This window comes from Anser cygnoides, chromosome 28 (assembly GCF_040182565.1).
Source record: "Anser cygnoides isolate HZ-2024a breed goose chromosome 28, Taihu_goose_T2T_genome, whole genome shotgun sequence".
NCBI classification, from domain to species: Eukaryota; Metazoa; Chordata; class Aves; order Anseriformes; family Anatidae; genus Anser; species Anser cygnoides.
In genome coordinates, this window is record NC_089900.1 from 1,229,406 (window position 1) to 1,251,101 (window position 21,696).

The following is a 21,696-nucleotide window of genomic DNA, read 5'->3' on the forward strand; positions in this document are numbered from 1 at the left end:
GACGTGCAGGTATCTGCAAGCTCTCATGGAGGAACCCTGAGGGACAGGGCAGCACCTGGGGGCATCCCCTTGGAGGCTGGTGGGGAATGCCTTTGGCCAGCTGAAGTGACAGCAAATGCACACATTTAGGACAACTAAACCTGTCCCTCCTCAGTAGGCTCAGGGCAGCCTGTAGAGGTATCCACCTGACCCAATGGAGAGCTGTGCCACAGGGAGACCTGAGTCTCTCTCTCCCTCTTCTCCATCTGGTTTTCCCTCCATCTCCAGTGACTGTAACGGCACTTGTCTCACGGACATCCCTACATTGCCTAACCTCGTTCAGGGCAGCTGCTCCATGTAATAGCCAATTCCAGGCCTGCAGTGCTACCTGAGATGCCAACGCTGCCCAGCACCAATGGAGCATGCAGCTGACACGGGCAGCACAGGACCCACAGGACAGCTCTGGCCATTCATAGCTGGTACTTAACGGGCACCCCGATGGCATCTCCGACAGATCTGGTGCTTATGAGCAAGTGGCCGCTTCCCAGGGCTGCAGCAAGCCAAGGTCTGTCCCTCCTCTATCCAGTAGAGGCAGGCAGTGCATGGACATGAGGCACATCACACCGGGGTTTCCACTTGTGTTTGCAAACACTGCTGCTGCTTCTTACCCCCATCCTTTACTCAGTCAAGACACAGCCCAGTGATTTTTTCTGTGTCCCTGGATCACAGGACGCCCATAGCCAAGGACTTTGGCAGCAGCCCCTTCTCCTGCCTGGAGATCAGCCCCAGCTCCAGCACTGGCCCTCAGGGCTGCACCAACACCACAAAAGGCCCTCTGCTGTCAGGGCAGCACAGCCCAGGCCTGTTTCCTTCTGGCCTCAGGAAAACCAGGGCGTGCTCTGCTTCGGGCCCCTTATTTCATCCTCCCATGGCCATCTGCCATCCACGGCAGCAGGTCTCTGCTGTGAAGGAAAGCCTCTGCATGCCCATGCTTGGGCACAAGATCTGGGACAAGGCTGAGTTTGGCCCTTGTGCCACAGCTGAGGTGCTGCAGCCCAGATGTGCCCCAATGCCCTCAGCGTGGGGCACAGGCAGGAGGAGCTGAATCCCCACCGTAAGGAAGCTGCGTCAGCCTTAAGGAGTGCACTGCATCTGTCCCAAGCTGTTCTCCCTACTCTCCCCTTCGTCTGCTGCACTGCCCTACCCCTTTCCCTTGCCATGAGGTGCTGAGAGTATGTTTGCCATTCCCTCGTGTACTACTTCTGCCTCCTGCATGGCAGACTGGGGGATGTTGCTGAGGCCTTCTCAAATCTCAGAGCCCCGTGAGATGTCCGGGAAGGAAGGCACTGGCATGTGCTGCAATTCCCTCCATATAACACATCCTACTTCTCCAAGTGAGCGACATGCATTGAAGAGGAGTTCAGGCATACCGAGGGGCTGTCTTCGCATACCGAGCTGCCTTCGCTCCCATCTTTTGAAAAAAGCCCAGGCCCAGGACAAGCCTCAAAACCCACTTTCCTGGAAGGGCTTCCAAGAGCACAGGCGTGTTGGTGCAGGAACACAGGGGTGACTTTTCCAGCGCTCCACATCCTTTATTCCGTGGCCTTTGTTACCATTTCAAGATGTTCCTGGTGGATTTGTCAGGATCCTGTGGAAAAGAACTGGGCAGAAGGGAGGTGACTGTTTCTCAGGACAAGAAGGGAAATCTCTCGTCACTCTCCCAAGCTGTGCCATCTCCATGCTGCTGACCTCCCAGGCCTCCAAATGACACGTGCTGATGTCACAGGGGGATGCACTGCATCACCAGGATATCGTCACTGGAGCAGTGGCAGTGCCGGCACTTCCCTCCAAGGCCTGGTCCCTGCTGGGCACTGCTTGGGTGCTCCCCACCGCTGTCCTTCTGTGGCCAGGATTGGGGGCAGCAGGCAGCAAGGTTGCACTGGGCGACCCTCGCTGACGGGCAGAGGAGCAGGGGCACCTTGCAGAGGAGCTGTGGTTGAGGAGCCAGGGCGGGCATCCCTTGTCGTGAGCTGAGGGCCAGCAGCAAGCGAGATGGAGGGCTGCTGGAGGGTGACCATCACCTCCAACCTGACTTCCATGTTTCCAGTGCTCCTGCAGCTCTCCTCCAAAGGTGAGGGTGTCAGGAGCCCCTTCCCAAGGGGTGTCCCAGGGCTGTCAGCTGTCCCAAGCTGCAAGCCCTGGGCTGTTTTGGGGAGCTGGGCAGGACAAGTGTCTGCTTCAAGAGCCCTGCCTGAGGATTCCAATGGGCTCAGGGGACGTTGCAGCAACCACGACTCCTTGGTCCTGATGCTAGGGCTGCCCTGAGCCCCAGGGATCCACTAGGCATGGCTCAGCCTCGTCGTGATGGGGGACAATCCAGGGCCAGGTTTCCCTGGGAGCTGGTGCCTCTTTGGGATCTGTCTCTGGGAGGAAAGACCTCTGTTGTCCCAGAGACTGGTGTGGCCTGCAGCTCCCACAGGCCTCTCAGGAATGTTCCAGCCATGCCTGAGTTGGAAATCAAGCCTTCCCCTTGTACTGCTCTCCTTCAGGGGAACCTCTGTTCCTTCCCTCCTGTTCCGCCAGGCTGGCAGAGCATGTCCTGGATGCTGAGATGCCATCCCTGAATGGCCACAATCCTGGTGCTGAACCCTTCCTATATCTCTGCTATGGTAGTTTTACCCGGCTATGCAGGTGAACTCCACAGCAACTGCTCTTTCACTTCCACACCTACAAGGAAAAGGGGGAGAAATATGATGAAAAGAGATCAAGGGTTCAGGTAGAATAGGAGGTCACCCACCGAACATCCTCATGGGCACCAGTTATCATCGGGGCAAGACAGATTTAGCATAGGCAGACTAATATAATTTATTGCCTATCACTGGTGGACTACAACTGTGAGGAATTACAAGCAAACTAAAAACACCATTCCCCCTATCCACACTCTTCTATCTCCTTCCCCTGAGTGGAACAGGGAAAGGGGGATTGCAGTCAGTCCATGGCACTTGTCTCCACCACTCCTTGACGGTCAATCTCTGCCCCTGCGTCCCTCCCATGGAATGCCGTCCTTCCCAAATGGATCCTGCGTGGGGACCAAAGGATTGAGATAATGACAACTATGACTGGATCATGTTAAAATAAACCTGTTATAAGCATTCTAACACCTTCATGGTTGCTGGCCACAATGTTTATTTTGTTTTTATCTCGATGTAGTAGCTCTGTTTGCCCTCAGAATTGTGTTGGATAGCACATTACATACTGTGCGTGTTCCCTGTTGTGCTGTTTATCCTTTTTGGGGGCTGGTTTATGGTTATTAGTTTACTCTACAGCCTAACACTGCCTTATGTTGTGATAAAATTGCTGGTCGTGAGACTAATCTGGTAGTTGTACTCAGCATTGCTGTCACCTCCATACTTGAGGAACCATCTCCCAGAAACTATTCATAATTAACAGTTGTTACCTTTTCTCCTCGGGGAGCCAATCTATGGGATGGATGAGGGGGGACACTTCTTCTCCCCACTTCTTCCCTTTCCCTTTCTCCTTCACCTCCCCCTTTCTCCTCCAGGCTAGTTACAATAGCTCTTCAAAACTTTCAATATCCATGAACATCCATGGGATGTTCAAACCAACTTCTTCTTATTCTTATCTCTCCTGAATGTGTTTCAGGTTTTGTTTAAGGTTAGGGTAACCTATTTCTAGAATGCCACACAGGGATGTGCCTTGAGGCAGGATAATTGTGAGTGGCAGGGAATGTTGGAGGATATGGGCAGGCACCTAGAACTGTAGGCACCTGCAATGCTTTGTTACTTCACCCATGAACAAGTGCAGAATCCTAAAAAAAATAATCACTGAATGCTTGAAAAAGGAGTGTCATCACCCTGGCAATTCCAAAGAGACAGAAATAACTGCAAAGTGCTGGGGCTTGGCCTTTGCTTACTGAGTTGCAATCTACACAACTCCAATCCCTGTGACTGAGCCACAGAACCAAACTGTGCCTGTATCAGTCATATGTATACGTGAGAAAAAAACAAAATCAGCTTGTTTAGCAAGGAAAGAAGCTCCTACTCATAGAGGGAAGGAGGAAGAAGAAGATGAGGCAGGCTACTCCCAAGTAGGGCCCTCAGAGGAACAGGTGGATGAAGAGTGAGATATCATAAAATCATCAGTAAGCACCTGATCACTGTTCCTTGGGGAGCTGATGTGCGAAAAGATTTCAGCCATCATGTAGGCCAGCACATTGTCACCTGGCTGCTCTGATACAGGGATAACAGGGCCAGTAGCCTGGAATTAGAGGGCAGGGAAGCCAAGCAGCTGGATACCTCCCCAGGGAAGGGGGCATTGACAAAGCAGTTGGAAAGGGGGCACAAACCCTCACTCTCTTGAGGCAACTCCTGTCACGTGTAAAGGAAAGGTATCTCTTCAAGGAAGATGTTGTCTGCCACCCAGGCAAATGGACCACCAGGGAGAGAGGCAGCCTGTATCTGATGGAATTGGCCACGCTGGAGGTGATTTATGGTGATTTATGCACATTAAACAGTTTTCTACCTTGCCCGGTCCCTCACAGGATCCTTCAGTTGTGGGGTTGCTCAGGGTCAAATTGCCATTAGAAATCCAAATGGTGCACCAGTGGCAATATGGCACTATCCGAGACTCCCTGATTACCATATATATGCTGCTTCATTACTGGAGAGCCAAGGACTGATCAGCAAAACTCGCTCACCCTTTAATAATCCCATAGGGTCAGTGCAAATGTCTAATGGAGAGCTGCAACTAACAGTGGAGTACTGTGTCTAGAATGAAGTCACACCAGATTCAGTAGGTCATCTATAGTCTTCTCTCCTTACAGTCTTAGCTCTAAGAGCAGTTAAATGATCCCTTACAGTATCTGAATGCTGCTGTCCGATCCCTTCCCGGGATCATAAGGAACCAGTACCTCCTGGCCAGAACACTCTCCCTGTACCCGTGGATGCATGCCCTAAGGTCCCATGAACTGTTAAGGGTGTAGTTTGCAAAGTAACCACTGATTTTGTCCCCACCCACCACCTGTTGTACCCCTGCAGAGTCCTGCCTCAAGGCACAAAGGGCAGGGAGACCTTGGTGGTGAGAGCTGAGGCCCTGTGGAGATGTCCGTGACACAACAGCCATTACAGCCAAGGGTCATGTAGAAGAGAACAGAAGAGGTTTAGCTCTCCCTGTGACACATGACTCCTTTTGCTCTGCTGACAGCCTCTGCAGGCTGCCCTGCACATAAGGGGTAGGGACAGGTTCAGTTGTCCTACATGTGGCATCTGCTGCCATTTCAGCTACCCAAAGGACATATGCCTCCAGCTGACTCTCAGAGGATCAACCACAAATTTCACCAGATGTTTGCATCTGAACAGCTCCTGCCTGTCCTCCATCTCCACTAAGGAGCTATTGTGGCTCAGTAATTCGCATTAAGCTGCCTATGTTGTGGACACCTGAACTCCCGGGTCCTGTGGGTCTGTGGCAGAAATGGGAGGGAGCTGAGACCTCTCCCAGCCCCAGGAATAACAAGCAGCATGAGATGCCTTCACTGACTCTGCTGAATTCCTTCCTCAAGTGGGGATGAAGGAGATCAGTCCCTGACCATGACTTCATGTCCTAACTGATACTGGGACAACAAGATGAGATTGCTACACTTAATTGGTTTTCTGTAAGGAGAAATGACCCTGGTGTGAAGAAGTGTGTGTGCCAGGTGAGGGAGGAACCCCAGGGATCCCTTCGGGCTGTTTCCCAGCAGGTTCCCCTGCAGCCCCAGGGCCATGGGCAGGGAGCCTGGTGGGGGGCAGAGCAAGGGAGGCCTTGGGCTGGGCCTGTGCTGCTGAGCTGGGCCGGGCTCCTGGGCCCAAGGGGAGCTCCTGGCAAGCGGGCAGCGCTGCAGAGAGCCAGCTCTGCCCAGGAGCAGCTCCTCTGCCCAGCGCAGCAGGGCTGGGGGCACTGCCTGCAGAGACAGAGTGGGTAAAGGCAGGCAGAAGTGGCAGGATGCACAGAGCTCGCTGGGGGAGAACACTTGCCAGCCCTGACCCCGGTAAGTCTCTGGCTGGAGGGCAATGCAGCCGCAGCTCCTGGAGGAAGGAGAAGCCGCGCGTGCAGGCAGGGGTGCCCAGGGCTGTGGTGCAGAGCAGGGTCCCTGCTGTGCCCCAGGGGCTGTGTGCCGGGGCAGGGCCTCTGCCGCCTGCCAGGCTCAGCACTCAGCCTGCGCGGGGAGCTGCCCAGGGCGCTGCGGGGAGAAGCTGCGGGTGGAAGGAGCCCCCCCGGCAGGGCAGGGTCCTGCTGCTGGCGGGGGGCTCCTGCCTGGGGCAGCCTGCTCACAGCTCCACAGCACTGCAAGGGCATTTCCCAAGCATTTTTTTCAGAAGAAAGGTCAAAGCAGGAATTTTCTACCGTATTTTCAGTTACCTACTCTACTTGATGGGGGGAGGGACGGGAGGGGTGGGAGCAGGGAGAAATGGAAAAGGAGACCTGAGCAGTTTTGTCAGTTGTGAGCAATTATGAGCATATTGCCGAGACTCCTGAACTGTAACTTTTATGATCAGTATGTTTGTGAGCAAGCCCTGAGAATGCCTGCAACCTCTGCTCTTCCTATCGAAAGCAACAGCATCAACTTTGCTGAACCTGTCAGAGCTTTCTGACAGGTCCTTTTCTACCTGCAAAGATATACAGGCATCTAGGCGCTGTCAGACAAACAGGCAGTTGTCTGAAAAGCAAACGTTACTGCATGGAGTTTAGCATGAGTCTGTGAGCACAGACAGGGAAACAACATGAGACAAGGAAACGGTTTTCTGGAGTAAAATGTTAAGGCAGGAGGGACGGGATCAGGGAATGAGAGGAAAGTAAAGCCAGAAATGTGGGAGGGAGAATTCATCAGAAAACTGTATTATTCCCTTCAATGAAGGCACTTTCCTGTGAACAAGCTCCCTTGCCTCTTCTCCCACACAGAAAAGCCTCTGCCCTCACAGCCATGGGTCCAAGGCATGAAGCACGTCCTCTGCAGCCACAGCTCCGGCAGAGCAGAGGTGCACCTCTCCAGCCATGTGCCCATTTCCCTCTGTGGTGCAGGGGGGCTGAGAGCAACAGCCCGGTGTGTGGGCAACGCATTCTGTGAGGCTGGGGAAGGAGTTGACTTTCTCTTAATGAGAAACTGTCATTAGGACACTTGGGGTGTCCTCTTGAGCAGTGAGCTGCCCTGCAGGGTAGAAGTCTCTCCCATACTATGATTGCATTATCTGAAAGCCACATGTAGTAGTGGAGATGCTACAGGGAAGCACACGCTGTTGGGCTTGAGAAATGAATGACAGGTGTCCTTGGCTAGAAGTGTGATGCTGAGACCTTGCTTAGGTACCTTAAGAAAGGCTGCTCGCTGAGGGATGGACAGTGGGTTCCTTTGCTCTTATCAGTGTCTGGCTTCCAGGTTAACCTGGGATTGTGATGGCCCTCCATCAGCAAAAGCTACAACCTCAGGGCAGTTGGGATCAAGCCCAGCTAGCTCCCATCGCCCTACACCAAACTGCAGAGAATCTCTTTACCTCTCAGGCCTCTCAGCCATTCAGAAATGCTGCAGAATTTGTCACTGTCTTTTATTTCCTCAGCAGGTACTGATGTTCAGGAGCAGCACATGTCTAACAGCAGCTCCATCACCGAGTTCCTCCTCCTGCCATTCGCAGACACGCGGGAGCTGCAGCTCCTGCACTTCGCGCTCTTCCTGGCCATCTACCTGGCTGCCCTCCTGGGCAACGGCCTCATCCTCACAGCCGTAGCCTGCGACCACCGCCTCCACACCCCCATGTACTTCTTCCTCCTCAACCTCGCCCTCATCGACATGGGCTGCATCTCCACCACTGTCCCTAAAGCCATGGCCAATTCCCTCTGGGACACCAGGGCCATCTCCTATGCAGGATGTGTTGCACAGGTCTTTCTGACTGTCTTCTTGTTTTCAGCAGAGTATTCTCTTCTCACCATCATGTCCTATGACCGCTATGTTGCCATCTGCAAGCCCCTGCACTACGGGAGCCTCCTGGGCAGCAGAGCTTGTGCCCAGATGGCAGCAGCTGCCTGGGGCAGTGGGGTTCTCTATGCTCTGCTGCACACTGCCAATACATTTTCCCTGCCCCTCTGCCAAGGCAATGCTGTGGACCAGTTCTTCTGTGAAATCCCCCAGATCCTCAAGCTCTCCTGCTCACAGTCCTTCCTCAGTGAAGTTTGGGTTCTTGTGGGTAATGTTTTCATCGACTTTGGGTGTTTTGTATTCATTGTGCTCTCCTATGTTCAGATCATCAGGGCCGTGCTGAGGATGCCCTCTGAGCAGGGACGGCACAAAGCCTTCTCCATGTGCCTCCCTCACCTGGCTGTGGTCTCTCTCTTTATCAGCACTGTCATGTTTACCTACCTGAAGCCCCCCTCCATCTCCTCCACATCCCTAGACCTGGTTGTGGCAATTCTGTACTCGGTGGTGCCCCCAGCAGTGAACCCCTTCATCTACAGCATGAGAAACCAGGAGCTGAAAGTTGCACTGAACAAAGTGATTTCATTGACATTTTTCACTGGTGGTAAACTTCTCATCTGTCTCCACAAATGACTCACAGTATATTCATTGTATATTCAGTACATTCCTGTGTGTTGTATTATTATTATTATTGTTATTATTATATTATATTATTTTTGTTGTTGTTGTTAAGTACCATTGTGATGTTCCTACACACATTTGGCTTCGTCTCATTTCATCTGAAACATCAACCTGCTCTCTTTCTCTGTAGCCCCTATAAAATATGTGTGCCACTGGGACTGAGCTGACTCTCCCATAGTGTCTGTTTGATATCTCGGCTTCTACAGGCAAATGAGATGTTTGCAGTCTCCTTGGAGGAAATGTGGACCCAGTGGGCAAGGGAAGGTGGGTCTGGAAAAGGATTCATGTCATCCTCAGGCACAAAGGCATGGCACAAAGCTGCACCAGGGGAGGTTCAGACTGGACATTAGGAAAAATTTCCTTACCATGAGGGTGGTCAGACAGTAAACACTATCCCCACACCCACAGGGCCCTCAAGCCAGGTGTGTCAGGGCACAGATTCAGCCCAGCTTGTAGCATGAACAAAAAGGAGAAACTGCCCAAGAAAGCTACCACCAGCCCCCGCCCCTCACAGTTCCCAGCACCAGCCTTCCACCACAGTTTGTGGAGGGCCGACTGCTGAAATGTGAGCACCTCCATCCTCCTGCTGGGCTCAGGGCCTGTACCGGGGGAACGGCCAGCCCAGCCTGGTCCCTCTCCGGGCCCAGAGCCCAGCCAGCCCCAGGGCAGGGCTGTCTGTGAACCCCTGTGTGGGACATGCTGGGGCTGGGACAAGGCTGGGTGAAGGGGGGGAGGCTGCTAAAGCAGAAGGGCAGTGGGGGACTGGGGCAGTGAGGGCTGGCAGGGGGCTGTGCTGGGGGAATATTTCCTTATGGACAGGGTGAGAGAATACAATTAAACAACTCGTGGGTTGAGGTAAGGGGCAGGAAACCGTTCACAATTACTGTCACAGCAAGACAGACTTGGCTTGGGGAGAATTAATGTCATTTAATGCGAATTAATAAGAGTCTAGAGCAGTGACAACTAAGAGCCAACAAAAAACAACTTCACCCCCCACTGCACTTCCTTAACCTCCTCCCCGCCGAGTGATGCATGGGGATGAGGAATGAGGGTTGTGGTCAGTCCATAACACTTCATCTCCATCCTCACCCTCTTCCGCTGCTCCAGAGTAGGATAGGGTGGGGTCCCTCCCTCCCATGGGATGCAGTTCTTCCCAAACCGATCCAAGATGACTTTTCCACAGACTGCAGTTCTTAAGATGTTATCCAACATGGATCCGTACAAAGCTGGGGAAAGTCCTTCGGAAGTGGTCCGCTCCAGTGTCAGCTCCTCCATATGGGCTGCAGCTCCCGCCAGAAATCTTGGTCCCGTGTGGGCTCCTCTCCAATGGCTGCAGCCTCCTTCAGGCCACATCCACCTGCTCCACATGGGCTCCTCCACGGGCTGCAGGGGAACTTCTGCTCTGGCGCCTGGAGCACCTCCTGCCCTCCTTCTGCACTGACCTTGGTGTCTGCAGGGCTGCTTCTCTCACATTTTCTCACTCCTCTGCCAGCTGCTGCTGCACAGAGTATTTTGACACTTTCAAAAAAATTTATCACAGAGGCACAACCAGCATCGCTCATTGGCTCAGCTTTTGGCCAGCAGCCGGCAGGTTCCTTTTCAAGCTGGAGGAACTGGCTGTGATCTGAACTGGGGCAGCTTGTCCTTAAACAAGGCAAATGCCCTTGCAGGATAGGCAGCTTTGAAGTAGCAGGTCCCACCATTGCATCCTGGGAACTGTACATTACTAATTATAACTAGAAAAGAGAAAAGGCAATAAGGAGGAAGCTTGTGCCATTTGAACCACATGGTCTGCCTGATGTGATTCACAGGATCACCTAGAGAAACAGATGAGAAGGTAAAGAATGCACAGAGGTATGTTTGGCCATGTCCATGCCTTGTGCACACATCTGTGTGTGTATGAGATGGTGTTTGTGTGCTTGTGCATACACTTGTGTGTATTTGCCTGTGTGCAGAACAGGGCTGAGACTTCTGGGGCAATGTCTCCAGGCTCCTGATGCAAGAAGAAGCTGGGCCTGATTTCAGGACTGAGGGTCATTTCTTGAGGGCCCCACAGACACAGAGAAGGTGAAAGGGGCCTTAACATATTAGTAATACACTCCCTTTTCCTGGGCGGCATGCAGAGGCATCCAGCCATGGACAGGCCCAAGGAGAGGGCTCGTCCTTCGTGTGGTCGCAGCTGCACTCCAGTCCCTGGGGTGGACCCGAGCTGAGGACTTGCTGAGGACTTTTGGGCTCAGGTTCAGCACACAGGTTGGAGAAGACTGTCACATGGACGTGTGCTAGACTCAGACTGAGGAACAGAAGCAAACTGGTATGGCTGCTGTGTCGTGCTTCCATCCCTAGAAGCCCTGGCACAGGGCCCCAGACTTGGCTTCCGATCCCACCCTTCAGGAAAGATTATGGAGTTATGAGATGCAGAGCAGAGGACACCAGTCCTTCTTCAGCCACTTCCCAACCTAGTGCAGCACCAGGAAAACTGGATTTCTGGCTCATCTACCCTAACTCATGAGCATGCATTGGGGTACCCACAGTCCAGACCTTGTCTTGATTAGGTGAACACCAGTATTTGAGACAACTTCCAGCCAAGGTCAGCTCCCATCTGATCTCTCCCCATCCCTCCTCTCACCTCTCCAGATGTCTCTGGCCACCTCCCCATGCTCCCCACAGGGCGCTGAGCTGGTGGTGCTCTGAGCAGACCAAGCAGGCTGTGGTGCCCAAGAGGTGACCGCACGCTGGCTGAGCTGCACACGGCGGGAAGTAGACCCAGATGGGTTGGGATCACTGTTGCTAATCCTGCTTTTTATGGTGTGTAGTTCTGGCAGGTGCTCAGAAAGAGCAAGGGACATTGCCAAGGACCTAGGGGGTTTCCAGGTGTCTTTCTAAATCCAGCTGGTGGTACTTTGTGAGGGTGACAGGAATCCCTCTCCATCCTCCCTTCCCTGTGCGTGCTGGTTCTTCACTGAATTGCACAGGAACTGCGATGCTCTCCTTTGCCTGAGGACATCTAAATTTCACACTACCCCTTTTGGTGACAAGCTCTCGTGCATTTTCTCTCTTTGTAAGACTCCAGTCCTTGCCCACCTTGACAACATGCTGCCCACGGAGAACACCTGGGCTCTCCACACAGCTCCACATTCATGTCCTGGAAGCTGTCCTCTGCCCAGCCCCATGAGGGACAGTCATGGCTATGTACCTCAGTGACCATTCACCATTTCTGCTGTCATCAGACACCAACAGGGTGCTCCTAAATCCCACCCACAATCTCTCACAGCTCACAGTACGGCAATGAGCTTTTCCTCTCCCAGATCCATGCAGCAACGGGCCTTTTGGGGAGCAGCTGCACAGCTCTGATCTTGGCACCAGCTTTGAAAAAAGAGCCAAGTCTTCAGGCAATGCACTCTGGAGATGCTTTTTTTTTTTCTTTTCTTTTTTTTTTTTTCTTTTCTCAAAAGCTATGTAAGAGTGAGCTCTGACCTATTGTTAGACATATGTTTATCGAACCTCAAGAGTAAACAGAGTAATGTAATTCCTCAGGAGAAGTAGGATAGTTTTCTAAGAGTGTAAAAAATGCAAATGATACCAAAGTTAACAATTACAATAATGATATGAAAGAAGGACCAGGCCTGCACGGAGATACTAAGTTAAGTCATTTCTGGAAAAAGAAGGGAAATTTTTCACTATTGAGAAATATCCATAAAATCACTTTCCTAATATCACCCTTGAGCTCCTGGTTCTTTATGCTGTAGATGAAGGGGTTCAGTGTTGGAGGCACCACGGAGTACAGAACTGCTACCACCAGGTTCAGGGATGGAGAAGAGATGGAGGGGGGCTTCAGGTAGGCAAAAAAGCCAGTGCTGAGAAAGAGGGAGACCACAGTGAGGTGGGGGAGGCACGTGGAAAAGGCTTTGTGCCGTCCCTGCTCAGACGGCATCCTCAGCACGGCCCTGATGATCTGAACATAGGACAGTATGATGAAAACAAAACAGACAAATGCTAAACAGAAACCAGCCAGTAGAAGCCAAACTTCCTTCAGGTAGGAGTCTGTGCAGGAGAGCTTGAGGATCTGGGGGATTTCACAGAAGAACTGGTCCAGGATATTTCCTCCACAGACTGGCAGTGAAAATGAACTGGCAGTGTGCATCAGAGCATAGAGAACCCCACTGCCCCAGGCAGCTGCTGCCATCTCGGCACAAGCTCTGCTGCCCAGGAGGCTCCCGTAGTGCAGGGGCTTGCAGATGGCAATGTAGCGGTCATAGGCCATGATGGTGAGAAGAGAATACTCTGCTGAAAACAGGAAGACGAACAGAAAGACCTGTGCAGCACACCCTGAGTAGGAAATGGCCCTGGTGTCCCAGAGGGAATTGGCCATGGCTTTGGGCAGAGTGGTGGAGATGCAGCCCAGGTCGAGGAGGGCGAGGTTGAGGAGGAAGAAGTACATGGGGGTGTGGAGGCGATGGTCGCAGGCTACGGCGGTGAGGATGAGGCCGTTGCCCAGGAGGGCAGCCAGGTAGATGCCCAGGAAGAGCGCGAAGTGCAGGAGCTGCAGCTCCCGCGTGTCTGCGAATGGCAGGAGGAGGAACTTGGTGATGGAGCTACTGTTGGACATTTGATTCCTCTGGGCATGGAGACCTGTCTGAGAAAGAAAATGCAGCAAAATGTCAGGCTAGACTGTGTGAGCAAAATGTACTCCGTTTCTTTTTAAACCGCAGAAATGATGTTTCCCTTTAAGGAAGACCTCTGCAAGTGCCTTTCTAGGGCCCTGCTTGGTGGTGCCAGAGAGTGCTACTGGGAGCAGGTGACTATGGAAACCCTTTGCATTTCTGCTGCACTCCAGGTGAAATCTTGTGGGTCCTGCAAGGCAACAACTCTGTCCTTTAGATCAGAGCGAGGGAAGTAATCTGGGTATGGAGAGCTGTCTGAGGAGGAAAAAACAGGAAAACATTAGGACAGAAGTCTGTGATGAAACCTACTCCATTTCTTGCAGAAACCTCCCTGACTGCCTCTGCCCTTCCAGGAAGGCCTTTGCAGGTCCCTTTCATGAGCTGTGATTGGTGCTGATTGAAGGTATCACCAGGATCAGAGGTGCTCTGGAGGAGGGAGTCCTGCCCTACAGAGTTAGGTAGATGACAACATGGGCTTTCCTCAGATAGAATACAGTTGAGCTATCAAAGAATTTTTCAGCATGACTGTCCCTCAGGGCAGAGTGGGGGCAGCTGGTGTATCCATCAGTCTTGGTCTCAGCTGCTCTGTACAGGCACCTCCGGAGGATGGTCACATTCAGCTGTTTCCCTGAAAATAACCTGGATGCTGCTGAGAGCAGAGGAATCCAGGTTCAAAGGGCAGATCTCCAAACCCCTCACCCATTTCGTCATACCTGAGGAAGATCTCAGCTCTCTGCTCTTCACCACAGACACAGAGGGATCACAGCAGCTGCCCACATACAGCCATGCAGCAGCATTTCTATGGCCTTAGGACTGATGTCTCTTCTCCATGGAGCTGCTAGATAACACAGAGCTGCTAGGGCAGAGCTGTACCCTTGAGCATGGCAGCCTGCAGCCCAGCAGAAGCCCCATGTAAAGAGTCAAACATCCTTAGATGTGGTGTCCTGAAGGGAGAGTTCCTTCCTAGCCCAACACACCTTAGAGGCCCAAAAGTTAGGAGGGAACATGGATGCTTTTTGTTCATGCACATACCTGAGCGATAAGAACAACATTGTCACTGTTTGAGCTGCATATGAATTATGATCCCTAATGCAGCTGGAACAGTGACGATGTTGTTCCTATCAGTCACAAACACATGCTTTCTCAGCAGCAGCTTCATTCTCCTCTCTGGCTGGAGCTCTGGTTTGTGCTGGCTGAGCACTGTTTGGAGCAGCGGCCTCTGCCCATGAGCTCTCAAGGACTCTGCCCTGCTGTGCAGCAGTGTGTTCCTGGGAAAGGAACTGAACGTTCTGGGAAAGGAACGTTCTGAAACACATACTTTTGTTCAGATGTAGTGCATCTATAATAAAGAAAGGCGGTTCAACATCCTCCAGCAGGATAACCCCAGGGACACTGCTGGATCACCTTTAACCGGAGTGACCCGAACAGAGCCAGCTCATTTCCCGGCACTAGGCACTGCAGTGCCCTGAGCCATTTTGGCTAGAACAGCTTGGGCACTTTGCTCCCAGTGACACATCTCCAGAGCAGGACTCACTCAGCAGCGCAGGCCCAGCCCAAGGCCTCCCTTGCTCTGCCCCCACCAGGCTCCCTGCCCATGGCCCTGGGGCTGCAGGGGAACCTGCTGGGAAGCAGCCTCAAGGAATCCCTGGGGTTCCCTCCCTCACCTGGGCACACACACTTCTTCACACCAGGCTCATTTCTCCTTGCAGAAAACCAACTAAGTGTAACAATCACATCTTCTCTGAGAATTAGTTTGTTATGTCATGGACATGTCCACATGGCTTCATCTAACACCAGCAAGGTCTGCCTGCCTTTTATGCCCTGACACAGGACTCTGCCTGGGTGCAAGAGGTGCTGGGTGGGGATAAAATCACTGGTACTTTGCAAACTACATCCTTATAGTCTATGGGACAGTAGGGTTTGCACTGAAGAATTCTTGGTTGTGACCAGGAGGTGCTGGTTCATTTTGATCCCAGGAGAAAGGCACTCTAGGTCTTGTGCAGGGACAGTTGGCATGTTACCCACCCCCTTGCACTGCATTGCCTGTGGCCCCACAAGTCAGATGGGCGATGGAACACCTCATTGCTGTGCCAACACATCTGTGGCAGGATGTTCAGGGTCATTTTTGGAACTGCACCTGAAACCCCCATCCCTAGAGAGCCTAAACACAATAGCAGGAGCAGCATGAATGGGTGGAGAAATGTGGGGAAATATCACAGTGCTCACTCTGTGGAAGACAAAGAGGCAGAGAACCCCCCCCCGAGAGCCTCACCCAGCTGTGCACAGCCCCCAGGGATGGGCACTGCTGGGCAGTCACTGGCATCCCCTCTGTCATGCAAGAGGAAAGGGGAGCATGTCCGCAGAGATGCGCCTCTCCTCTTCTGGGGCTCTGGTTGCAGACATGGCAGCTAATGGCCGGGACACCATGATCAACTCCACATGATCCAGCAGGGTTCGCTTGCAGCATAGTCCAGCTGACACAGGACCACGTGGATCTCTGTGCAGTACAGTCAGGGACGGTAGTCCTGCCTTCAGCATGCCACAGGTCTCCTGAAATGAGAGACTTGGTCAAGTTGTAAGAGAGAGCCCAGATTCATGCAGAAGAGGAGTTCAGGCACAGTGAGGGGCTGCTGAATCCCAGGTGCCTTCGCTCCCATCTTTTGAAAAAAGCCCAGGCCAAGGAGAAGCTGAAAACCCCACCTTCCTGGAAGGGCTCCAAACAAGAGGCATATTGGTGCAGGAACACAGTGGCGACTCCTCCAGCACTCCACTTCCTATATTCCATGGCCTTTGGCACCATTTGGAGATTTCCCTCATCTGTTCCTGATCCTGAAAAGAACAGGGCAGAAGGGAGGTGACAGTTTCTCAGGACAAGAAGGGAAATCTCTCGTCTCTCTCCTGAGCTGTGCCATCTCCATGCTGCTGACCTCATAGGCCTTCAAATGACATGTGCTGATGTCACAGGGGGATGGATGCACTGCATCACCAGGATATCGTCACTGGAGCAGCAGCAGTGCCGGCACTTCCCTGCAAGGCCTGGTCCCTGCTGGGCACTGCTTGGGTGCTCCCCACCGCTGTCCTTCTGTGGCCAGGAGTGGGGGCAGCAGGCAGCAAGGTTGCACTGGGCGACCCTCGCTGACGGGCGGAGGAGCAGGGGCACCTTGCAGAGGAGCTGTGGTTGAGGAGCCAGGGCGGGCATCCCTTGTCGTGAGCTGAGGGCCAGCAGCAAGCGAGATGGAGGGCTGCTGGAGTGCGACCATCACCTCCAACCTGACTTCCATGTTTCCAGTGCTCCTGCAGCTCTCCCCTAAAGGTGAGGGTGTCAGGAGCCCCTTCCGAAGGGGTGGCCCAGGGGCTGTCAGCTGTCCCAAGCTGCAAGCCCTGGGCTGTTTTGGGGGGCTGGGCAGGACAGGTGGCTGCTGCAAGAGCCCTGCCTGAGGATTCCGATGGGCTCAGGGGACGTTGCAGCAACCACGACTCCTTGGTCCTGATGCTAGGGCTGCCCTGAGCCCCAGGGATCCACTAGGCATGGCTCAGCCTCGTCGTGATGGGGGACAATGCAGGGCTAGGTTTCCCTGGGAGCTCATGCCTCTTTGAGATCTGTCTCTGGGAGGAAAGACCTCTGGTGTCCCAGAGACTGGTGTGGCCTGCAGCTCCCACAGGCCTCTCAGGAATGTTCCAGCCATGCCTGAGTTGGAAATCAAGCCTTCCCCTTGTACTGCTCTCCTTCAGGGGAACCTCTGTTCCTTCCCTCCTGTTCCGCCAGGCTGGCAGAGCATGTCCTGGATGCTGAGATGCCATCCCTGGATGGCCACAATCCTGGTGCTGAACCCTTCCTATATCTCTGCTATGGTGGTTTTACCCGGCTATGCAGGTGAACTCCACAGCAACTGCTCTTTCACTTCCACACCTACAAGGAAAAGGGGGAGAAATATGATGAAAAGAGATCAAGGGTTCAGGTAGAATAGGAGGTCACCCACCGAATATCCTCATGGGCACCAGTTATCATCGGGGCAAGACAGATTTAGCATAGGCAGACTAATATAATTTATTGCCTATCACCGGTGGACTACAACTGTGAGGAACCACAAGCAAACTAAAAACACCATTCCCCCCAACCACACTCTTCTATCTCCTTCCCCTGAGTGGAACAGGGGAATGGGGATTGCAGTCAGTCCATGGCACTTGTCTCCACCGCTCCTTGACAGTCAATCTCTGCCCCTGCATCCCTCCCATGGGATGCCGTCCTTCCCAAATGGATCCTGCGCGGGGCCCAAAGGGTTGAGATAATGACAGCTATGACTGGATTATGTTAAAATAAATCTGTTATAAGCATTATATCACCTTCATAGTTGCTGACCACAATGTTTATTTTGTTTTTATCTCGACGTAGTAGCTCTGTTTGGCCTCAGAATTGTGTTGGATAGCACATTACATACTGTGCGTGTTCCCTGTTGTGCTGTTTATCCTTTCTGGGGGCTGGTTTATGGTTATTAGTTTACTCTACTGCATAACACTGCCTTATGTTATGATAAAATTGCTGGTCATGAGACTAATCTGGTAGTTGTACTCAGCATTGCTGTCACCTCCATACTTGAGGAACCTTCTCTCGGAAACTATTCATAATTAACAGTCTTTACCTTTTCTCCTCGGGGAGCCAATCTGTGGGAGGGATGAGGGGGGACACTTCTTCTCCTCACTTCTTCCCCCTCCCTTTCTCCTTCACCTCCCCCTTTCTCCTCCAGGCTAGTTACAATACCTCTTCAAAACTTCAAATATCCTTGGGATGTTCAAACCAGCCTGTACCTATTGTTCTATCTCATGAATGTGTTTCATTTTTTGTTTATGATTAGGGTGAACTATTTCAGAATGCCACTCAAAGATCTGCCCTGAGGCAGGATAGCTATGAGTGGCAGGAAGTGTGGGAGGATATGGGCAGGCACCTACAACAGTGAGCACCTGCAGTGCCTTGGAACTTCACCCCTGAACAAGTGCAGAATCTTAAAAAATTGGCAGAATGCTTGAAAAAGGAGTGTCATCACCCTGGCAATTCCAAAGAGACAGAATTCACTGCAATGTGCTGGGGCTTGGCCTATGCTTACTGAGTTGCAATCTACACAACTCCAATCCCTGTGACTGGGCCACAGAACCAGCCTGTGCCTGTATCAGTCATACATATACAGGAGAAGAAGCAAGAGAGATAAAATCATCTTGTTTAGCAAGGAAAAAAGCTCCTGCTCATACAGGGAGGGAAGAAGAAGAAGATGAGGCAGGTTACCCTGAAGTAGGGCCATCATAGGAAAAGGTGGATGAATAATGATATCATAAAAGCAGTGATAAGCACCTGATCATTATTCCTTGGGGAGCTGCGAGATAGGCAAAAAGATTTCAGCCATCATCTAGGCCAGCACATTGTCACTTGGTTGCTCTGATACTGGGATAACAGGGCCAGTAGCCTGGAATTAGAGGGCAGGGAAGCCAAGCAGCTGGGATCCCTCCCCAGGGAAGAGGGCATTGGAAAGGGGGCACAAATCCTCACTCTCTTGAGGCAACTCCTGTCAGGCCTAAAGGAAAGGTATCCCTTCAAGGAAGATGTTGCATGTCACCCAGGCAAATGGACCACCAGGGAGAGAGGCAGCCCGTATCTGATGGAATTGGCCATGCTGGAGGTGATTTATGGTGATTTATGCACATTAAACACTTTTCTACCTTGCCTGGTCTCTCATGGTAACCTTCTGTTGCGGGGTTGCTCAGGGTCGAAGTGCCAGTAGCTACCCAAATGGTGCACCAGTGGCAACATGGCACTATCCGAGACTCCCTGATTACCACATATATGCTGATTCATTACTAGAGAGCCAAGGACTGATCAGCAAAACTCGCTCACCCTTTAATAATCCCATAGCGTCAGTGCAAACATCTAGTGGAGAGCTGCAACTAACAGTGGAGTACTGTGTCTAGAAAGAAGTCACACCAAATTCAATAGGTCATCTATAGTCTTCTCTCCTTACAGTCTTAGCTCTAAGAGCAGTTAAATGATCCCTTACAGTATCTGAATGCTGCTGTCCGATCCCTTCCCGGGATCATAAGGAACCAGTACCTCCAGGCCAGAACACTCTCCCTGTACCCGTGGATGCATGCCCTAAGGTCCCATGAACTGTTAAGGGTGTAGTTTGCAAAGTAACCACTGATTTTGTCCCCACCCACCACCTGTTGTACCCCTGCAGAGTCCTGCCTCAAGGCACAAAGGGCAGGGAGACCTTGGTGGTGAGAGCTGAGGCCCTGTGGAGATGTCCGTGACACAACAGCCATTACAGCCAAGGGTCATGTAGAAGAGAACAGAATAGGTTTAGCTCTCCCTGTGACACATGACTCCTTTTGCTCTGCTGACAGCCTCTGCAGGCTGCCCTGCACAAAAGGAGTAGGGACACTTCAGTTGTCCTACATGTGGCATCTGCTGCCATTTCAGTTACCCAAAGGACATATGCCTCCAGCTGACTCTCAGAGGATCAACCACAAATTTCACCAGATGTTTGCATCTGAACAGCTCCTGCCTGTCCTCCATCTCCACTAAGGAGCTATTGTGGCTCAGTAATTCACGTTAAGGTGCCTATGCTGTGGACACCTGAACTGAGGCCAGAGGAATCCCAGGTCCTGCGGGTCTGTGGCAGGCATGGGAGGGAGCTGAGACCCCTTCCAACCCCAGGAATAACAAGCAGCATGAGATGCCTCGACTGACTCTGCTGAATTCCTTCCTCAAGTGGGGATGAAGGAGATCGGTCCCTGACCATGACTTCATGTCCAAACTGATACTGGGAAAAGAAGATGTGATTGTTATCAAGGAGCTCACCTTCAGGTGCCCATGTGGTGTACATTAAAGGGAGGGCAGAGGAATCCCAGGACCTGTGGGTCTGGGGCAGGCATGGGTGTGAGCTGATCTCCCTTTTGGTCCCAGTTCTGAAATCCATCATGAGCTGTCTCAACTGACTCTGCTGAATCCCTTCCCTGAACAGGGGATAAAGAAGGTGATTCCCTGACTTTGTCTGGATGCCCAAACTGATAGTGGGACAAGAAGATGTGATTGTTACACTTACTTGGCTCTCTGCAAGGAGAAATGAGCCTGCTGTCAAGAAGTGTGTGTGCCCAGGGGAGGGAGGGAAGCCCAGGGATCCCTTCGGGCTGTTTCCCAGCAGGTTCCCCTGCAGCCCCAGGGCCATGGGCAGGGAGCCTGGTGGGGGGCAGAGCAAGGGAGGCCTTGGGCTGGGCCTGTGCTGCTGAGCTGGGCCGGGCTCCTGGGCCCAAGGGGAGCTCCTGGCAAGCGGGCAGCGCTGCAGAGAGCCAGCTCTGCCCAGGAGCAGCTCCTCTGCCCAGCGCAGCAGGGCTGGGGGCACTGCCTGCAGAGACAGAGTGGGTAAAGGCAGGCAGAAGTGGCAGGATGCACAGAGCTCGCTGGGGGAGAACACTTGCCAGCCCTGACCCCGGTAAGTCTCTGGCTGGAGGGCAATGCAGCCGCAGCTCCTGGAGGAAGGAGAAGCCGCGCGTGCAGGCAGGGGTGCCCAGGGCTGTGGTGCAGAGCAGGGTCCCTGCTGTGCCCCAGGGGCTGTGTGCCGGGGCAGGGCCTCTGCCGCCTGCCAGGCTCAGCACTCAGCCTGCGCGGGGAGCTGCCCAGGGCGCTGCGGGGAGAAGCTGCGGGTGGAAGGAGCCCCCCCGGCAGGGCAGGGTCCTGCTGCTGGCGGGAGGCTGCAGCCTGCTCAGAGCTCCACAGCACCACAAGGATGTATCCAAGGGGACTTTGCAAAAGCAGAGACAAGGAAGGGTTTACCTAATCCTGTTTTGGTATTTCTGAGTCTCTGCTTTCAGTTTTCTCCTTTTGTCTCAGTGGGGATAGAAATAGGTGCTTTTATTTCCAAGAAGAGGCTGAGGCTGCTAAACCATCACAAGGAGATTTACAAGGACCTCAGCAAGTCCCTTTCCTTCCCCTCATCCCCTAGAAAGCTCCACCACCACACATGCAGTGTCAGCAGGGTCTGTGTGACCTGGTCTCTAGGACGTGCCCCCAGCGAGCTGCCCCTGGGCAGAGCCCTGCTGCCACGAGGTGTCTGCAGGGCAGAGCTGAGCACCCAGCGGGTGGGATGGGGGCTGTGACCTGCAGGCAGGAGGCGTGGGGACAGAGACCCAGCTGCAGGCAGGGACAGCTGCAGGCAGCAGAGCCATGGGCAGGGAGTGAGAGGGAGCTGCTCCACGTCTAGCAGCCCCATGGAGAAGACATGTCAGTCCTAAGGCCGTAGAAATGCTGCTGGATGGCTGTATGTGGGCAGCTGCTATGATCCCTATGTGTCCATGGTGAAAAGCAGGGGGCTGAGATCCTCCTCAGGTACGATGAGATGGGTGAGGGGTTTGGAGATCTGTCCTTTG

At 52.9% G+C, this 21,696-nt stretch overlaps 3 protein-coding genes across 3 annotated transcripts in view; 2 read left to right on the forward strand and 1 right to left on the reverse strand.

Moving 5' to 3' along the window:
• Nucleotides 1-21,696, forward strand: part of LOC136787245 (ceramide synthase-like) — a 573,680-nt gene that overhangs the window by 211,006 nt on the left and 340,978 nt on the right. The gene's annotated exons all lie outside the window — the stretch shown is intronic.
• Nucleotides 7,613-8,654, forward strand: LOC136787211 (olfactory receptor 14C36-like). The gene has a single exon (XM_066984342.1). It carries the CDS (start codon nt 7,613-7,615, stop codon nt 8,570-8,572), a length of 960 nt encoding a protein of 319 aa, XP_066840443.1. The 3' UTR covers nt 8,573-8,654.
• Nucleotides 12,120-13,229, reverse strand: LOC136787235 (olfactory receptor 14A16-like). The gene has a single exon (XM_066984383.1). It carries the CDS (start codon nt 13,227-13,229, stop codon nt 12,270-12,272), a length of 960 nt encoding a protein of 319 aa, XP_066840484.1. The 3' UTR covers nt 12,120-12,269.